We start from the raw sequence: 21,070 nt of genomic DNA on the forward strand, positions 1-21,070 counted from the left end.
ACCCTTCTGAGTAATACCCCTCCCCACCTTCTCACTATATAGAAGGATCTGGCAACTTCTGTTTCAGTGTATCTGAAGAAGTGTGCATGCACACGAAAGCTCATACCAAGAACTAACTTAGTTGGTCTTTAAGGTGCTACTGGAAGGAATTTTTTTATTCTACCTTACAGGGTTGTTGTGAGAATAAAATTGGGAACAGGGAGAATCATGTATACCACCTTGAGCTCCTTGGAGGAAAGGTGGAATATAAGAAGAATAAGAATAATAAACTTTCCATTAAAAACAAATGACCAAATATATGCCCCCAATTGCTCCCCCGCCCTATTAAGAGCTGAAAAATTGGTTCTAAACTCTTAATCACTTTGTATTGCTCTCCCATGAATTCTTTTGGGACCAACATCATAGAATTATAGAGTTGAAGGGACCAGAAGGGTCATCTAGTCTAACCCCTTGCAATGCAGGAATCTTTTTTCCAATGTGGGGCTCAAACCCACGACCGTAAGATTACGAGTCTCATGCTATACCAACTGAGATATCAGGTGGAGATGATAGGCCATCCTTGTCACAAACGCCTCCAATCTCAGCAGCCTGAAACATGGTTTTTTAAAAGCTTGTAATGTGTACTAGAACAGGCTGTGCACACGTAGATCTGCAGGATTGCAACCTTGGGCTTCTTTCATTAGGAATCTCCCAGTAAAAGGCAGCAGGTTCAAGCACATACACAGAAAGATGCCTGCAAAGTTAGATTCCCCGTCTAACTTCTTTCCCACAGAACTGATTTAATTTTGCTATGAAAAAGCTGCTGTCTTCGCAATGAGCTTACTGTGCATTTTCCTGTGGAATACTGTGAGAAAACCACTGCATGTCTCAAGCTGAAAGGACGTTTTACAGGAAAATTCCCATGACAAAGAAAATGGGGTGTGGGGAAAGGATTGTGCTATTTATCATCTCTAGAGCAGGTAGAATCCAGGAGAAAAACAACTGTATTTATACATGACATATGTATTTTGTTTGTATTAAATGTCTATACCATATTTTGGGAGGGTTATTTGGAGAATTGCAACGAATATACAGAGAATATTGGGGATGAAAAAGAACCAATGATCTTCTACAAGAATACCACAAGCATAGCAGAAGTCACTTGCTCACTCCAACAAACTAAGGCTGCCAAGAATTCTGGCTGTTCAGAGCTGTCTATGAAAAGAATCTGAAAAAGCAGGGGAAGGGAGATGGTATGGAGGAATGTTGGAGGAAAAGGGGTGAGCACTCTGCATGGTGTGTGTGTGTGTGTGTGTGTGTGTGTACGCAGGCATGTTATTGTGGCCCACTGCTCCTTTGTTCAGCATGCTCTAGTCCAGTGGCCATTTGAGTTGTCAGCCATTGTCCTTTAATCTGCTTTTGTCTCCTGCAAATTCTGAACAGCTTCCAGCCTTTTGTCCATTCTGCAAACTATCTGAAACCATCTAATTTCGAAAAGTTCAAGCGGACTGTTCAATGGCTTCAAATTACTGAAATATCAGAGGTTGGGAACAGAAGACCTCTGATACCAAAGGGTCCTGAAAACAGCCATCAAAATCTTGGGCAGGTGGATTTTGTTGGTTGAAGCTGTTCGGCAATTCTGACATTTGCATCATGCAAGCTAGCCTACATAAGTTTAATACTAAATGCAGCTGATGGATTATTTCCCTAAAGCAGGTGGCACCAAAGTGATTATTACTATCAGTTTGCTCAAGTATCTGTCAAAGTCGAAATCTATTATGTGGCATGAAATACAAACGCTAAAAAATAAGGACAGAAACAAGACCAGAAAAACAACAGCAGCACTCTTCCTTAGTACATTTTGAAATTATCTGGATTTCAAGACAAGAAAAATGCATCCAGATATAAAAGAATCCCAGCACCCTTTTATCATAGAAATACTGATAATTCTCCTGATGGATTTTATATCCTCCTTTAGTCAAATAAATGTTTACAGGAAAATAAGCCTATTTTTAACATGCAGAAATGTGGTGACAGAACAGGCAGCAAAGAAACCTAGTCTTTGAAACAGCCATTTATCCTCTTTGTAAGCAAAAGAGAATAATCCTTATCAGAGGCTTGCATGATACTCACTCAGTATCATTCAGTGCATTCATTTTTCAGGCCCACAAGGGACACAGGGTGAAACAAAAAGAGCAGTACTAGAGCCAAAGAAACAGGTGATGGCTTCTGTCTATCATTTCAACTTTAATATTTAGTTTTTCTATCTGAACGGTAGATCCCAAGAGACTCAAAATAGATAACGTCTTAAGATAACCCAGCCAAAATATGCACAAATAAAAGGGCGTCCTCTGCAGGCAGACTATGCATTATGTAATTCTGGATTTGCAATCAATGGACATGGTAGAGGTAGTCTGCCCTATCAGATCTTAATAGCAAGAGTCTTCCAGTGCCAGATATCACAGAGGGAATGTATGGAGAAACCTAATACGAACTCCTGGCTCTCAAAGACCTTCAAAAAGCATAAGGGCGATTTCAAACATAAATCTCAATTGCCTAATGATTTACATTTGTTTTAATTTATATATGATAACTTTCCACCAACAAGTGGCCACCAAGGGTTGACTTGTGGAAATCAAAATATTACAGGATTTTCAAAATTCTGGGGTGGGGGGAATACTTATTCACGACAAAGAAAAATAAATAACCATTTAATTCAGTGTTTCCTTTGTTTATGTGAGTGAAACGGGTAAATGAAAATCTAATTTAATGGTTTACTTGCTCTTGTACAAAAAATGCAATTGTTAAATGCTACCTGAGTTTGAACATAAGGGTATTAATTCAGCTTTCATACAAAGTCGGGAAAGCCAGTATTTAGTACCGTTTACTCTAAATAAATGTTTCTACAAATTTACATTTTCTCTTGCACTACACTGTGAACCCACATATATATTGTCAAGTCGTAATCTTTTAAGTAACAGCTGATGAGTATTAAAATTTAAAGAATCACCCAATACTAGCATTCTAAAATCCATGATTTTCTCAAGCCAAAAATCATTTGTACTATAGTATTTATAGAAACATCACATTTCTGAACACTCTCAAATCAAAATCAAAAACATAATATAAACATTACAAGCAACAGAAAACATTTCAAACACTACTAAAACGTTTAAAAGGCCACATAAAAATGTGTCTTGTTAACTTTTCTAAAACAGAGAGGGCAGGAACCAAAGGTAGCTCTGAAAGGAGCATATTCCACAATCTGGGAGGCACACAGGAGAAAATCCTTTCATGCACACCATCAAGAGGGTGTCTTACAGGTAGCAGTATCCTAAACTAACATCTCAAACCGAGTCTCGGAAACACTGGCAACTAGCACAGATCTTTCAATATTGGAGTAATATAATCCTGATGCTGCCTAGTAGTTGAGCAGCTGTATTTTGTACCAAATGAAGCATCTAAACCAGTGGTTCCCAACCTTTTTTTGGCCATGCCCCACCTAAGCATCTCTAAAATCCTGATCCCCCCCATTGACATATAATTCTTATTATTCAAAAAGTGAACTCCTGTTCATGTGGAGGAAACCTAAAAGGTCATTAACTTGGTCTAACTCATTATCAAATTGGCCCTCTTAAAAATCAAATTGACCCCCTGTGGGGTGTGCCCCACGTTGGGAACCATGGATCTAGACACTCTTCATGGGACGGGGAACAATGCAGCAGTCTAAATGTGTTATAACAAAGCATGAATCTGGTCTCCAAGCTTGATTCAGCTCTAGCATCTTCTCCTTTGTTCAGATATTTACTTTGAATGCCAACATCCAACTCAACTACCTGCCATTGACAATTCTACATCAACCCTCTGTCTTCACAAACCCTCATTACTGCATCCCTCTCCCGATGAAGATACTATGATTAGGTTTCATCTGCTGCTGATCAAAATGCCTACTGCTTTAGGTTCTTTTGTTCCCTCCCCATTTAGATCAACTGAGCCTTTTGTTAACAGAAAGTTTTATATTACCTTCCTATTTTCAGTTCATTCCCTCATTGAATTTCCTGCAACCTTGTTGATCGAACAGTATCTGTTGCCTCAATCCCCACCCCGCAGAATCTCCTTGCAATGTATTATAAACACTTTATTCTTTAAAGCTGGTCTTTTGCCCACATTTATTCCCTCTATTTATAAGTATTTTCTACTGTATAACTGACACTAAAGCAAAATAAATTGCAGGTATAATCGTTGGTGGCTGTTTTTCTCCTTCTAATCTACAGAGGGTGACATTCCTAAGGAAGGAAATTACATTTTTCTGATTCTTATACACATATACACTGTTTGTCACAACGTAGTATAGGACAGGACAACTGGATCAAATCACACAGATAATTTCAGTAGGAAGCTGCACACAAAGTTCAATAACTTCTTATGTGTCACAGGATGGGTTTAATAAGTATTTGGAATGTACAATACTTGATTATGAATACTAAGAAATTCTCACAGATGGTATTATCCTCCCTGCCCCAGCATATTCTCTGTGGCCTTATCCTCTTGGTTAGCACATAACATTTAGCCATGGTTTATTCAGATATGGCTGTTTGATCATCCAAACCCTACCTACAGGTTTAACTATATTTTGTTTCCTGTCAACAATCCACGATCTGAAGCCATGATTTGTCATTGGCTTATGAACCTTAGTTTGTTTTAACTATGGCTTGGTGCAAATTTCCTTAACCATAGTTTGTTTGGCTATTTCACCTCAGCAGTTCCCCAAGCTACAAACACGGGAGGCGACAGCAGCTAGAAAATAAGGCAAGCTTTGGAGAAATAAACCACGGTCTACTTGTGGTTAGCTCATGGTTTGGTCAACAAACCATGGATTAGTGTTACATGTGAACCAGGCAATTATCTATCATTTCTCTCTCTCTTTCTTATCTGAACAGATTCTGTGAAAACTCCACCCCACAAGATTTAACACAACTTATTAACTAGAGGCTTTGAAAACAAAAGTCGTATTTCAGAGCAAATTACCTTCTCTTGGTACTGACGCCGTGATGAATCCAAAGACTGAATCAGGGCTGTTGCATGACCCACAAACATGGCGTAGCAGGTGGCCCCCACAATCATACTCAGCATGGTTATCCAGAGATCCGACATACTGACAGGGGCTCTGGCTCCATAACCAATGCAAAGCATGTGGCTCATGGCTTTGAAGAGAGCATATGAGTATTGTTTCCCCCAGGAATCATTCTGCAACAGAGAAAGGTAACAGAGAAAGGGTTTGAGTCAGCTAGGGCAACAAAGGAATCTGAGCCTATGTCAGAAGAAGATAACTTATCTTGAAGGAGCATCCTTGCAATACATAACTCAGAAATGTTAAAAGGGATATTCATTATCACTACATCGTCACAATAATGCCTTTGAGGATGTCAGATATCGATACAATTGCACAGAAAACTGTTTCACACATTGGATTTGCTTACCAATATTGTATTCTTAAGCTCACTGGGTGAAAGGGAAAGAAAAGAATACGTTCAAGGCCTTGGGATCAATGTATTTAAAATAATAAATAAATAAATAGGTACTATTTTGATAACTAATAAGATAGCTTTAAGGGACGCGGGTGGCGCTGTGGGTTAAACCACAGAGCCTAGGACTTGCCGATCAGAAGGTCGGCGGTTCAAATCCCTGCGACGGGGTGAGCTCCCGTTGCTCAGTCCCTGCTCCTGCCCACCTAGCAGTTCGAAAGCACGTCAAAGTGCAAGTAGATGAATAGGTACCACTCCGGCAGAAAGGTAAACGGCGTTTCCGTGCACTGCTCTGGTTCACCAGAAGCGGCTTAGTCATGCTGGCCACATGACCCGGAAGCTGTCTGCGGACAAACGCCGGCTCCCTCGGCCAATAAAGTGAGATGAGCACTGCAACCCCAGAGTCGGTCATGACTGGACCTAACGGTCGGGGTCCCTTTACCTTTACCTTTAATATAGCTTTATCCTTCATAGAATGATAGAACTGCAGAGCTGGAAGGGACCATGAGAGTCATTTAGTTCAACCCCCTGCAACGCAGGAATCTTTTGCCCAATGTGGGGCTTGAACCCACAACCCGGAGCTCTACCAACTGAGCTCCACATTAGCCAGCCTTCCCAAACCTGATGCTCTTTGGATGTTGACAACTACAATTTCCATCTGTCCTCACCATTGTCCATGCCAGCTGGGGATGATGGAAGCTGTACTCAAAAACATCTGGAGGGACCAGAATGGGGAAGGCTGGCAATAAGTAATATGTTCCAAACCTCTGACAGTGCTGATTACATGGCTAAAGATGGAGGGGTGAACTGACTCCCCAGCCCTTCCTTCCTCCTTCTCTGAACAGGGAATTGGCTGCAAAAGCAGATAGCAGAGAATATCTGTTTAGCACTGTGTGCGGAGTCTAAATGCAGCAACCCGGAGTCACCCATGCCTCAGACTGCTGAAGCACAGGATAGGAGATGACCTTCTTGTAATTTACTCAGTCAGAGATCATGCATGGATTTCCACCATGGTGTGCAAAGGATATATGGACGGAGGTTTAGGTAAGTGTGGGTTTTCTATGATTCAGGTGAATACACAGACACATCCCCATACACTTTGGTCCAAAGCAGATGGTTTTTAGAAACACGTAATCCAAACTGTAAATCTTTTATTTCCACATCGACTTTTAAAACAGGGCTATTCTGTTATTTTGTTAGCCTCCTTCCTGCCAAAAGCGCCTACAAAAATGCAGCTTTTTTGTTTTGTTTTAAAATCTCTTCTGCTCCTCAGAGGAGCTGGAGGAAGCATGCCATCTACCTTGGAAAGGGGGCATTTAATTTCTTATTTGACATCGAGTTTATCGCTGGCTTCAGCTTAGTAGTAATCCATTTTAACTGATATAAATAGAAAAACATTAATTTGAGGGGGGAAATAACCTATTAAAGACAGTAATTGTGGCAAATACGAAAGCTGTTTATCCAAGGATTGATTATGTAATAAAGCTTGAGGATGTCAGGAAATCTTCACGTTTGTAAAAAGCACCGTTCGCTGATTATTTGCAATTAGTCTACCAAGTCTAAGCCTTAATTTATAGGTCTTCCTTAGTAATCAGTGTTTAAATACAGTGCATCTTCTGTGTTTAAGGGTCTTTTCTATGCTGCTTAGTCAAGGAATACTGCCTCCCACACAGAGGTCCCACACAGCAAAAGATAACCAGGATGAAGCTAAGATGCAATCCAATATCCACTAACTCAGTGGAGCTTACTTCTGAAAAGGCATGCAGAAGATTTCAACGACTAACAGAGCAAGCAGCGCGACTCAATTAGTTGTAACTGACTTGTTCTGTTGGAAATATGTTCTTTTTACAATAAGTATATTATCAGCTAAAGCGACACCGTCATTTTCCTATACTGTGCCACTTTAAGGCTGCAGGCAGGCAATTGCATGTGCGAACGCTTTCCTGGAACAAAATAATCCTGTTTGAAAAAATGTCTCTGGGTATGTCACTGAGAAGAATAAACTGAATGTTTCTTCCTGGCATGTTAGGTTTCTAAGTTCAGGGAAGTGGGCTTCCTCCAACCCTCCTTGCATGGAAACAAGGCAGCTCAGTGGCATAATAATAATAATAATAATAATAATAATAATAATAATAATAATAATAGTGGTGTTGGTGCTGACCTTTAAAGCCCTAAACAGCCTCGGTCCTGTATACCTGAAGGAGTGTCTCTACCCCCATTGTTCAGCCCGGACACTGAGGTCCAGCTCCGAGGGCCTTCTGGTGGTTCCCTCCCTGCGAGAAGTGAGGTTACAGGGAACTAGGCAGAGGGCCTTCTCGGTAGTGGCACCCACCCTGTGGAACACCCTCCCTTCAGGTGTGAAGAAAATAAGCAGCTATCCTATCTTTAAAAGACATCTGAAGGCAGCCCTGTTCAGGGAAGTTTTTAATATTTAATGCTGTACTGTTTTTAACACTTGATTGGAAGTTGCCTGGAGTGGCTGGGGAAACTCAGCCAGATGGGCAGGGTATAAATAAATTATTATTATTATTATTATTATTATTATTATTATTATTATTATTATTATTATTATACAGGTGCAAACTCAACACTGAGGGAGACCTACGTTTCTGATCAAAAGACTCTCTAGGTTGCTGACCACAGCCTGAGAGAAAGTAGAATTCATTTCCCCTCCTTCAGTATTCATCATAAACATTGGTGTATGATATGCATGGCACCTAAGTGCCCTTTCCCATCCCACCATGCAAAGGGACATGGTTAAACTGGGGAGACAGAAGAGGAAGTGGAGGCCAGGAGGACTGGAATGGCTGAAAAGCACCTCTTTGGCCATGTCTTTCATCTTCAAAGGCAATGCAAATCTTTCACATGGATTAAGGGTCACTAATGTGGCGCCTGCAGATGCCCATGTGACCACCACTACCTCATATGCTGCCTGTGAAAGATCTGTGTAAATGCTCCCTCCTCAAAAATCCACAATACGGAAGAGACAATTTGCTCTTCCTGCTCAGTTCCTGTTTCCAGTGGCTTCACATTTCCAGCATTCCCTGAACATGCTCTCATTTCATTGGATGCCAGGCCTGGCCACTCAGCTGTTCAGAACAGATTGGTGAACCCAGCAGCGGCTGACGTAGCTGCCTCTTCCCTCATTGATGGGATGGCTGACTGGGGAGTGGATAGGATATTCCTGTACCATTTTGTAAGTCCTATTTCATGTGGCAACCATTGTGACACCCCCACAGCAACCATTTTCTGATATTACAGAGAGAGAGCCAGGCAGGCAGGCAGGCAGGCAGACATTTGGGACTGGTGCCCACAACACCTTCTTAAAATTCCAAATGTGTCCACAAACGCCGGTTCCCTCAGCCAATAAAGTGAGATGAATGCTGCAACCCCAGAGTCGGTCACGACTGGACCTAACGGTCGGGGTCCCTTTACCTTTACCTTTACCTATCTTTACCTTTACTACCCTTCATAGAATGATAGAACTGTAGAGCTGGAAGGGACCACAAGAGTCATTTAGTCCAACCCAATGCAGGAATCTTTTGCCCAACGTGGGGCTTGAACCCACAGCCTGGAGCTCTACCAACTGAGCTCCACATTAGCCAGCCTTCCCAAACCTGATGCTGTTTAATGTTGACAACTACAATTTCCATCTGTCCTCACCATTGCCCATGCCAGCTGGGGATTCCAAATGTGTCCACTGGCCTAAAATGTTTGGTGACCTCTGATGTTGTTGTTCAATTGTTCTTTAATCCACAGCCTCACCCTCTGATACCTTTTATTTTATTTTTTTGCCAGGACAGATGGCAAGGCACGCACTCTTTCTAGTTTGAGGATGGATGATTGATTCATCGTCACAGGTAGAAATGTGCATTCGCCATCCTCAAAACTACAAGGCAGCCACCATCTCAGGTAACCATCTGTTGTTTAATGGTGTTTTCAAGTTTTGATGAAGTTATTCCTGGGAGTTTCTCTCGTCAAGCAAATCAGCTCTGTTGCCACACAGCAACTTCGTCCCTTAGGCAAGGCTTATCATCACTCATCCATACACCCACATTTGGATATAAATTGATTCAGAAATTTTGAAGCTTGAAGGTTATTGCCTAAATGGGGCTTTCCTTCTCTTGTTACGCCAGGCTAGTTCCAGCTGTCACAGCCTGGTGGTGCAGGTCTGCAGAATTATTGCCCCAAAGCAGATGCTTCTGCTTTGCAGCAAAAGGGAAAATAAATTATTGGCTGTTTCCAGTGATATTTTGAGCACAAATGCTTTGAGTTTTGTTTTTGCTCTGAACACAGCAGCCTCATTCTTTTCTCACAGAAGGATTTGCAATATTCATTAGCAAAGCAACATTTTAAGGCATACTGGGTTTTCCTTTGAACTGAAGCTGGTTCGGCAGTAGTATTTTTCAAGAAAGTACAGAATAGATATAGATGGTGGCTAACGTGTGTTCACAGCTTTAAAAGAAACAGTAGTGGGTTTCTGGATATAGTGCAAATGGTAACATGCACAGCCTCAGTCTAGAATTCTTCTCTTTAGTAAATTAAGAAAATGAAGTCCCTTATATCTGCAGAATTTTTTCTCCTCTTGGAATTAAAATCCTTCTCTCGGAATGTCTCTGTGACTTGTTAGAAAGTTAGCTTACTTCTCCTTCCTTGTCCTCTTTTGTTAATTAAAATATTGAAAATAGAGCGTCGTTAGTAACTGAGACATTATACAACAGACTACTGCTGACAGATTATGGTCAAGCCAAGTTTTGACTTGGTAACAGTGGTGATCTGATAAGAAAATAAAAACAGATGATTCCTAAGTTTTATATAGTAACAAGTCTTGGAGACAGACAGTTGAAGGAGTGAAGTGATATAAACCTGACTAGCTATTCCACAGCATGTTCTCTCTCTAAGAAGTGCAAATGGAACCTCCAAGGCAATGGAAGCTGTTTACAAAAAAACTGTGGGGGTGGGGGACATCCCTCAGCTGATGCATACTTTCCACAGCAAACAATGCATTTTGCAGAAATACTCGGTATACAATGTGGAAACCACCAAGTTTAAAGCACCTCCTGTGCAGAAACAGTCTTTATGGAAATTTACATTTCCATGCCCCAGGAATTCACAGCAGTAAGATGCTGAATGTAAACATCTATGCTCAAGCCAGTGGATCAGAGGAACACAGGGGCAATCTTATAATCTCAAATTGTTTTTTTGTGAAATTAGCCAAGATGGAAGCATGTTAAACACAAGCCTTGGTGTTTTTATGCATGCTGTGATCCTACCTGCTTTACGTTTTAAATGTAGCCATTCACCTTGTTGTATGTCCTGACTGTTAGCATTGGATGATTGGCAAAAAGAGTTGTTCCCTGCCTTAGTGGGTCCTGAACCACTTTCTCAGGGGGGGCTGTGTACCTGTCCGCTATCTGGTCCTGCCTGGGTGCTGTACAGTGGGTACTCTCTTCCCTTTTCTTAGTGTGTTTTACTCTAGTTATAAGCAGCTCAAGAGGAGATGGACCCTTGGGACAAAGGAACTTGCCTTACACCAAGTCAGACTCTTTGTCCGTCTAAGGTAAAGGGACCCCTGACCATTAGGTCCAGTCATGGCTGACTCTGGGGTTGCAGCGCTCATCTCGCTTTATTGGCCGAGGGAGCCGGCGAACAGCTTCAGATCATGTGGCCAGCATGACTAAGGTGCTTCTGGCGAATCAGAGCAGTGCATGGAAACACCGTTTAGTGTCCGTCTAGTTCAGTATTAACTACTCTGGCTGGCAGCAGCTCACCATGGTTTCAGGCAGGGGACATTTCTAGCCGTACTTGTGAGATGGCAGGAATTAAAGTTAAGACCTGCATGCAGTGCAGGTGCTCTATCACTGAACAATGACCCTCTCCTGCCTACAGAGATGCCTGGAGATTAGCAGAAGTGGGTTCATGGCTGCCTGTGCTACTGGGACTCATGGAAAGGCAATTTTCTGAAATAATTGTGTGTGCTGTGTGCGCATGTTGATTCAGTTGTTTGTCTCCTTGTAGACCTGAATTCATTGGTTACTTTTGTCTGTGGGCAGCAGGGTGGACTTTGCTGGTGTTTCCATGAGTGTGGATCCAGAGTTGGCCTCCACAGTCACTTACGGACTCATTGTTAAAACCGTGTTTATGGAAGACAATCTTACTTGGCTATGAGTGATCGCCAAAGAAGAAGAATACATCTCCTCCCCCCTTCAAATTATAGGCTACAGGATAGCTTGGCCCAATATCCACTTTGCATCATTTATATATCTCAGAGCCAGTCCTTAAGAATTCTACAATAATTACACATAGCATATATGCTCTTTGGGGAATCTCAGGTCTGGTGGCCAAATGCAGCCCTCTAGACCCCTCTTGATACTCTCTCCAGGCTACACCCTTCACCGCTTTACACCCTTAATGTTTTTCACCTGCTTGGATTGTGTCCTTGAATTCTGATAATGCCTCTTTCTTGCCCAGTTGGAGGAGAGAGAGGGATCCTTAGAAACTAGTCTACTATACACAGGCAAATTTACATTTGTTGCTCCACTCACATTTGACTCTGGCCCTGCTCACTACTAACATGTGCCCCTTACAAGGTTGCCTGGAATGTGCCCCCCTGGTAGAAAAAGGGTCCCCTGTCACAGTGTAAATAGCATAATGGTAATGCCACTAGAAAGTGCAGAAATGCTTAGCAATCATTTCAAACACCTTTCTGAACGGAAACATAGCATATCTATTCACATCTCAGCACCAAGCCATGGTGTTCTGATTACAGGATGATCTACAAAATTACTCTGCAGCGCAAATATAGAATCCACCTGCTAGTCTTCTTTAAAGGAAAACTACATTGGGAGTTCTAAAAATGTAAAGATGTTAATGTTGTTGCTTAATTCTGCCATTTCACAGGAAGCAAAAATTGGGGGCAAGAAAACAAGGTAGGGAATGTTTATTCTAAGTATTTAATACGGCTCTTCAAGCATATTCCTATGGCAGTTTTTTTTAAAAAAAGAATAAAACAGATAGCATGTACATAAATAAGTTTTTTAAAAAAGGTAAAAGCCACAAAAACTATACAGGCAGTGATAAATAAATTAATCAGCATGGTTAAAATTGCCCCTCAAAATCTCAGGGAATAAAAAAGGACAATATAATGGATTCCAGGCAATGATCTCTAGGGACTACAAATGGAATGCCCTATCATAGGTTGGAAAATCTCCAGGAAAAATTCACACAGCCTGGATAGCTCAGCTGGTTAGAGAATGGGGCTGATAACACCAAGGTTGCAGGTTTGATCCCCATAATGGACAGCTGCTTATTCCTACATTGCAGGGGGCTGGACTAGATTATCCTCAGGGTGGCTTCCTACTCTACAATTCTATGATTCAATCTCATTCCTAAAGCAAGCACCCATTGTACTTATGCTTCTGTGTTCATGTGTCATTTCAGTTGCAGTTAGTGGCCTGGTTCACACGCTATGCTAAGCCAAACTATAGATTAAGCAAGCATGTGGGTACCGACAAGGAAAATCACAACTCGTTTTCCTCTTCCTCCAGTATTGCTGTCATCACTCTACCAAAAACTAAGCCATGGTTTGGCTTAGTGTTATGGGTGAACCTGGACTTGTGGTTTGTATCACTCCCAACAAGCCAGATTTGTTCCAGGTTTACTGCTCATGGTTTGTCTGGGGAAAACAAACCACAAGCTTAGGTTTGAATGGAATACTAAGCCAAACCATGGCTTAGCTCCAGACAGTGGCAACAGGAAGACTGGCAGAGGAGTAAAGCAGCTGTAAATTTCTTTTTGAGTACCGAAATATGTGCTTGCTCTTGCTAAGGCACTGTATTTGGTTTAGTGCTACGTGCAAACAAGACCAGTAAGTTACTCTCTTTGGTTTCAGGAACTGTGTGTTCTTTCTATTTAAAATGGCATTCTGCTGTTGCAAGGCCTTGGGAGAATTGCTAAACCTGCATTCTACCTACAACTCCCGGGCCTACAATCTAAGGAACAATTCATCATGATGTTGTTTCTGCAAAGCCTCCATTCATTTCAAGGAGACTTGCATAGGAATAGAGTTTTGCAAAATGAGTTCTTACATCCCAGTCCCATGTGTTAGATAACTAGCAAAACTGTTGCAAAAGTAGGTTCCTGAGATACATATGTTGATGCATTTCTCTACAGGGAGCTATTTAGCCATCACTAAAGAAAGAAGAAAAACAGAGCATATATGGAAACTTAGAAAGTACATAAAATGCCAGTTTATTCTCTTTATAGCCATCATTCTGCCTCTTTTACCCAGAGAAAGAGAAAAATGCATTGGAGGGACTCAACTTCCTCTCATTGACAGCAGTGCTATAGCCATTACCTGGGAGTAAGCCCATTAAATTCAATGGCCCTTATGTTTGTGGGGCCAGGCTGCCAACAGCAACAGAAAAAGAGATTGTGTGCGGGGAAGCTAAGCTACTGCAAGCGAGTGTCCCAACCCCGAGAAACTGTTGGAAAGTATATGCTGCTTCTGGGGAATTTCAGCAAAGTTGTCCCAATTTCTCTGCCCCTAAAACACAAAGGGAAATTTTGAGAGGCCATTTGCACACAACTCTATTTCACAAAGCAAAACAATCTTGCTAGCCCTAACTCTGGTGCAAGAATCACTGGGATAAGCATCGTCTCCAAAACCACCTAGTACAGTACTTCCATATAAAAGGTTCTGGTGATGGAAGCCTTGTCCTCTGAACTGATTGGTGCTATTCCCATTACAGTGGTAAAGGTAAAGGTAAAGGTACCCCTGCCCGAACGGGCCAGTCTTGACAGACTCTGGGGTTTGTGCGCCCATCTCACATCTATTGGCCGGGGGCCAGCGCTGTCCGAAGACACTTCCGGGTCACGTGGCCAGCGTGACAACGCTGCTCTGGCGAGCCAGAGCCGCACACGGAACGCCGTTTACCTTCCCGCTGGTAAGCGGTACCTATTTATCTACTTGCCCCCGGGGGTGCTTTCGAACTGCTAGGTGGGCAGGCGCTGGGACCGAGCAGCGGGAGCGCACCCTGCCGCGGGGATTCGAACCACCGACCTTTCGATCGGCAAGCCCTAGGCGCTGAGGCTTTAGCCCACAGCGCCACCCGCGTCCCTCATTACAGTGGTACCTCGGGTTAAGTACTTAATTCATTCCGGAGGTCTGTACTTAACCTGAAACTGTTCTTAACCTGAAGCATCACTTTAGCTAATGGGGCCTCCTGCTGCTGCCATGCCGCCGGAGCACGATTTCTGTTCTTATCCTGAAGCAAAGTTCTTAACCTGAAGCACTATTTCTGGGTTAGTGGAGTCTGTAACCTGAAGTGTATATGTGCAAGATAAATAGGGCTGCTTCTAAAATTCTCCTGCTTCAAATTTCCACCTGCATTTTGGAGATCCACATTAGCTGGTTTTGTTTTTGAAATGAAACAAATGCCTCTGAGATTCTCCATGGTTCCATAACTGAATGTTCACAGAGCACTGGGCATGCTGAGTTTGCCCCACATTTTTGTTCTCTCAGTTCTCTGATAATTGATAATTTGCATGTGTGTGTTACTAAAATACAGCAAACATCAATCGTGAAGTGGTTGGCATCCATCTGTCTCTAGGGTGAAGTCAAACTGTTGGAGAGTTACAGTGCCTGCTGTGGCTGTAGAGACTGATATGAGAGAGACATGTTTCATTGCAGCTGGAGCAGATGAAGTTGTCTGGTTCTGCTGCTGCAGGTGTACCATGGCACTCTCCTCATCATTCTCACACAGCAAGCAAAAAGATAGTCTCCTCATCATTCTCACACAGCAAGCAAAAAGATTAAATAATAAAAAACCCTTCCTTTTTCATATGGAGGAAAGCTATTTAGGGGGAACCAACAACATAAACACCACCAGAAAATGAAAATGGAAACTCTTCCCCACACTTTTTTTTCCACTGGTGGGGGTGAGGGTGAGGAAAGAAAGAAAGAAAGAAGAGCTTTCCAGTTCTTTGTTATGTTCTTTGTTTACTTTGCAGCTGGATCTATGGTTGTCTAGCCAGCTGTGGGGGGGGGGCAGGGTTCCCTCCTGGATTGTTAGCAGGCTCTGCATAATTAGCTGAGCTCTAAGTGGAAATATATGGGTCGCGGGTGGCGCTGTGGGTTAAACCACAGAGCCTAGACCTTGCCAATCAGAAGGTCGGCAGTTCAAATCCCCGCGATGGGGTGAGCTCCCATTGCTTGGTCCCTGCTCCTGCCAACCTAGCAGTTCGAAAGCACATCAAAGTGCAAGTCAAAGTGCACGTCAAAATGTTGGCCACATGACCTGGAAGCTGTACGCTGGCTCCCTCGGCCAATAAAGCGAGATGAGCACCACAACCCCAGAGTCAGTCATGACTGGACCTAATGATCAGGGGTCACTTTACCTTTACCTTTACCTTTAAGTGGAAATATACCAGTGAAGCTGAAAAAAATTGCTGGTTTGTGCAAGGGCTTATCTTCATTTCTTATGGTTAGGAGGGAGAAAGGAGACAGCAAACAAAGCTGGAGACACCCGTGCCTGCAAATTATCTGCAAAGTATCTGTAAAGTATTGGTTCAGCTGAGATACCCCCTGGGAAGCTGTTAAGTCCCCACCTTTTGTTCACCAGTATATTGCCTTGTTGAAGCACATATCACAATGTTATTTCAATACAATTCAACTATATGGCAATTTATTGCACAGCCTTAATATATTTTTGTAAAGTACCATATTTTTCCAAGTATAACACGCCCCCCCCCCGTGTATAAAATGACCACTATTCTGAGGGACACCAAATTAAGGAAATGGGGGTGGGATTGCCCAGGGTTGTTGAGCTTTTTTTGGGGGGCGGAGAGATCACCTGCCTGACCCACAATGCCAACTGCATGCTTCACCGAGGCCACCTATCATCTGCCCGCTTGCTGCCAGCTGCCGCCAATGACCCTCCCAATTGTCGCAGCAGCAGCCAATCATCAGCAGACCTTGCCACAGCCACCAATCACCTGCCCAATCGCCGCTGACAATCTCCTGCTTGCAGCTGTCACCAATCACCCGTCCCCTCTCTGCACTACCCGTGTATAAGATGGCCACATAAAAAAAATTGTCTTATACACAGAAAAATACAGTATTCTGTTTTTAGTGTTCTGTTGGAAGCCACCCAGAGTGGCTGGGGAAACCCAGCCAGATGGGCGGGGTACAAATAATAAATTTGTTGTTGTTGTTGTTGTTGTTGTATCAAGATACTGTTTGCTGTTGTTTTACCAATGTGCAGGAGTAATGAAGGGATGATTGTGTAGGGAACATTTGAAATAACTGCCCTCACATTTTGTAGATATGCAGCCAATTGTTCTATATCAGGTGTGTGGAACCTGTGGCTCTCCAGTTGTTGGTGAATGCCCAGCAGCTCTGGCCATTGGAGCAGGAGAACTGAAGATAGGAGTCAAAGACACATGTGCAGATATTTGCTTGAATGCTGGAGATTTTTTCTGTCTTGTAGACACTGTCCTCATCTGCATGTAGCATGAAGTCAAACTGTGGTTGCAGCTCCTAGTTTATCTGGGGAGAGCTAAATCACAAGCCTGGGTTCAGATGACATACTAAGCCAAACCATGGTTTAGGTAAGTGTAACACGGCACCAGAGTGATCAGAGGAGGAGAAAAGTAGCAGCACTCTCCCTTCCAGGAGTCCACATGCTTTCTGACTTGTGCTAGTCCATGGTTTGGTTTGGCTTATCATTACATGCAAACAGGGCCATTCAATGGAAATAAGTCCCAGTTGTTTCCTTGGCCTTTCACACAAGTCTGCCTGGAGTTGCAAACTGAAGGTTAGACTCCTAGTTCTTACACAGTTTCAAAGGTAGCTGAGCTGTGCCTACTTCTGCTGTCTTTTCTGTGGCTCTTTACTGAACACAATACAAAATCTGCTCCTTTCATTCAGACTAGCTGGTTTGGCAGTGCTTTTGTTCCTTTGGTTCAGGCACTTGGTTTCTTCAGCAGTTCAGCAGGAAATATGCACTTTTTAGTTTCCAATCTATGCAGAGCGGAAGCCACAAAAGCAGCTGCACAAAGATTGCCAAGACGTTCCAGTCAGCAACTCGGTGACCTACTTTTTATTAGAGTAATTACATTTTTGAAGATATGTCACTATTTTGTCAGGAAAGCTGCACTTGTGAAGCGTCAGCAAACATGCCATTTATCATTAAAGATGTTTCTGGATGTCTACAGTCACTTGGCTGTTGTGAGACTGGCATTGTCACAGTGAGACATCAGGAACAATATTCCAAAATAGAGGAAAAAACCAACAACTAGCAGATGAAAACATGCAGGTGCAGAAAACTATCTATTTTTACTCATAACACTTCTTCTTTTAAAAATAATAATGGATGGGAAGAGTTGGCTTGGGGCAATTTGGGTAAACTAATAATAAAACTAGTTTTTAGTTGTTATTGATTGATTTCTAGACATTTATGGCCGGCCCTTCACCCTGAGGGTTACATGCAGGTCAATGCAATTTAACAATGTAATGTATTCCATTCACAAAGGTCTGTGAACAGAGGTGCCTTATATGTAGTAGTAGTAGTTGTTGTTGCTATAATGATCACCATCATCAGGAGGGCTGATTATGCAATTAAATATCCAATCTATAATTTAGTTGGGCTCAGCTCTAGAGTCTGTTGGAAATGTAATGCGAAGAAAAAAAGTCTCATGAGACATTTTCCCAGAGAAAACATTCGAGGGTTTTTTAAATTTTATTTCACACACCCCCCCCACGAAAAAGTAGCTCCCTTTACAGCATTTTATCCACATATTCCCCATCATTTTTGTGCATGTTAACAACAATTCTGCTGCCAACACATAATACCCTGGAACTAGGCTAGGTCCTGGGCATTGTGGAGGACACAAAATGGTGGTTAGGCTGCCACATGTACGTACAACTTTGAAACAAAGAAAAAAGCTATGTTACTACCACTGCTAACGATGAGCTCCTCCCTCCAGAAACTTTAAGATAATCTCCTCTCCTCCTTGGCAAATAAAAGTAAAATGGTCCTGTCTCTTTCCCAACAAATAGGATAAAGAATTTCAAGCAGACATTTTTGCACAGCTCTGTTTTCAAATGTCATGATGATCAACAAGTGTGCATGCCCCTTGGTAACCTCAAGGCTGTATTACTGCAACACACGCTATGTGGAGTTATCAGTAAGGTTGGTCTGGAGGATGTAACTAGCGTCAAAAGTGGCAACTAAGCTAAGCTGGTGGGGGCAATCTGCCAGCATGTAACATCTTGTCAGTGGTACCTGCCAATCTGTTACTGGGCCAAGTTCAAGGCTTTAGTACTAATATCCAAGGCTATCTACAGCTTGCGATCAAGATACTTGAGAGACTACCTTACTCTTTACATGACCGGTTGGCCACTGTGTTCTGCAGGATAGTTGCTTCTTTTAATTAATTAATTAATTAATTTTTATTATTTATACCTCACCCTTCTGGCTGGGTTTCTCCAGCCACTGTGGGCAACTTACAACATATCTATTCAGATGTCTTCTAAAAGTTGTGTAGTTCTTTATCTACTTGGCAGCTGAAGGGAGGGTGGGCACCACTACCAAGAAGGCCTTCTGCCTGGTTCCCTGTAACTTTGCTTCTCACGGTGAGGGAACCACCAGAAGGAGGAGGAGGACCTCAGTGTCTGGGCTCAGTGATGGGGGTGGAGACGCTCCTTCAGGTATACTGGGCCGAAGCCGTTCTCTAAAATGTCAGAAGCCCACTCCTCAGTAGCTCACAGCAGGACTTCCAGTGTGACTGCCTCTGTTCTGTGGAACAGCATCTCTGCTGAGATACTATAAAGACCCAGTGCTTGTGATTTCTGACTAAACATCAGGAAAAACTTTCTGAAAGTGAGAGCTGTTGGGACAGTGGAACAGTCTCCTTCGGGAGGTTGTGGACTCTCCTTCCTTGGAGGTTTTTAAGCAGAGGTTGGATGGTCATCTGTCATGGATGCTTTAGCTGAGTGTGATGGCCTGGGATTGGGACTCAGAGGCTGAACCTGAGGAATCCCAGCCTACACAGGAGTCCCCGCCTCCAGAACCAGCTGAGCCGGAGTTGGGGCATGAGCTTGAAGAGTCCTCACCTGCGCTGGATCCTCAGGTGCAGGCACCAGCTGAGTCTGCTCTGGCCCCTGAGGGGATGGAGGACCCATTGCCTGCAGGTGCTCCTCTCCCAGCCCCGTCAGGGTAAGAGGAGGTTGCCTCTGGGTCTGGTAACCCTCCAGCCTCTCCTGAGCTGCAGAGGCTCAGGGCAGAGAGGTGGAGGGAACTAAGTTCCTGCAGGAGGAGTGCTCGCCTCTAGGCCAGAAGAGGCGAGTCACCAGAGGATCAGGGCCACCCTATGCCTCGGGGGAGATAAAAGCCAGTCAGCCCCAGTCCCAGGTTGTGGGAGCAACGTTGTTGCTAGCCTGTTCCTGCCTGTACCCTGTCCTGCACTTCTGCCAGAGTTCCTGACCCCACCCGACTCCCCGCCTTGGACTCAGCTACAGCTTTGATGGATAACCTCCATACCGGACCATCAACCTCAGACTGGACTCGGACCTCACCTCTCGGTAGCCCCCAGGACCAGCACACTGAGATTCCTGCATTGCAGGGGGTTGGAACAGATGACCTTTAGGGTCCCTTCCAACTCTACAATTCTATGATTCTAACAGAGCAGCAGCAGCAATGGGGCAGGGAGCAAAGAAGAATCTGGTCCCACAATCAATCCCACTGTTTTCTTCTTTTCTTACACCATTACAAAGAAACAAGTCCAGACATCCCCCCTAGCAAGCTTATAGGTCCTCTTCCCAACTCTCTTTCATCTACTTGAAAATAAACCTGACAATGTGCCTCCCATTCCCCTATGCAAGACTTTCATAGCAATACAAACATCCATTGGCAGAATCAGGATGATCATTTGCATTATCTTCAGTTGTCCAAAAAAAGGAATAATTGTGGGGAATGCCCCAATGAAAGAGAAGTTAATAATTTAGCACATTTTGGAAGCAAATGGTTTTTTATTTTTTTTGCAGAAGTATAAAATAATAATTACTTTGTGTAAGAAGGGCATGAACAGTAACATCAATCAGATGCAACTTATAGGGTCATAAATGTTGATGGTTCATAGCACATATGCTAGGCTAAGAAGGCATGTTGTACATTGGTAGCGTACTGCAGAGGCAGGTGAGTTATGGAGATTTCACTTTCCCTGAACTGATCATCCATCACTGATCATCGCTTACAGACAAAAGATAACAGGTTCAAGGCGGTCATTGCTCTGCCCATGGAAAGCAACGTTTCCAGATTACTTCTTATTTGAAAATGCTGAACTTTCTTTTAACCCATTTTTAAAATAGGGCTCATTGTGCCAAAACATGAATCACTCCGCATTTAATCTGGGCACATAAGCATAACTGATTATTAGACATTCTACTTGGAGAACAGCCAGTCTTAGAATTCTTCAAGGATCTCCCCCTACATCCATGCCTTTCATTATTTAGTGTCATCTCCCAGAAATGTCAAAGTGTCAGAAGTACCTAAGGGGGGGGGGGG

At 43.1% G+C, this 21,070-nt stretch overlaps 1 protein-coding gene across 1 annotated transcript in view; it reads right to left on the reverse strand.

Moving 5' to 3' along the window:
* The window catches only part of HCN1 (hyperpolarization activated cyclic nucleotide gated potassium channel 1), a 186,809-nt gene that overhangs the window by 51,678 nt on the left and 114,061 nt on the right, over positions 1-21,070 (reverse strand). Inside the window, exon 4 of the mRNA XM_082241872.1 lies at positions 5,008-5,226. Coding sequence (XP_082097998.1) covers positions 5,008-5,226 — 219 coding nt within the window. The remainder of the gene's footprint in view (positions 1-5,007; positions 5,227-21,070) is intronic.

Source organism: Podarcis vaucheri (genome assembly GCF_965113315.1).
Source record: "Podarcis vaucheri genome assembly, chromosome: 11".
NCBI lineage: Eukaryota > Metazoa > Chordata > Lepidosauria > Squamata > Lacertidae > Podarcis > Podarcis vaucheri.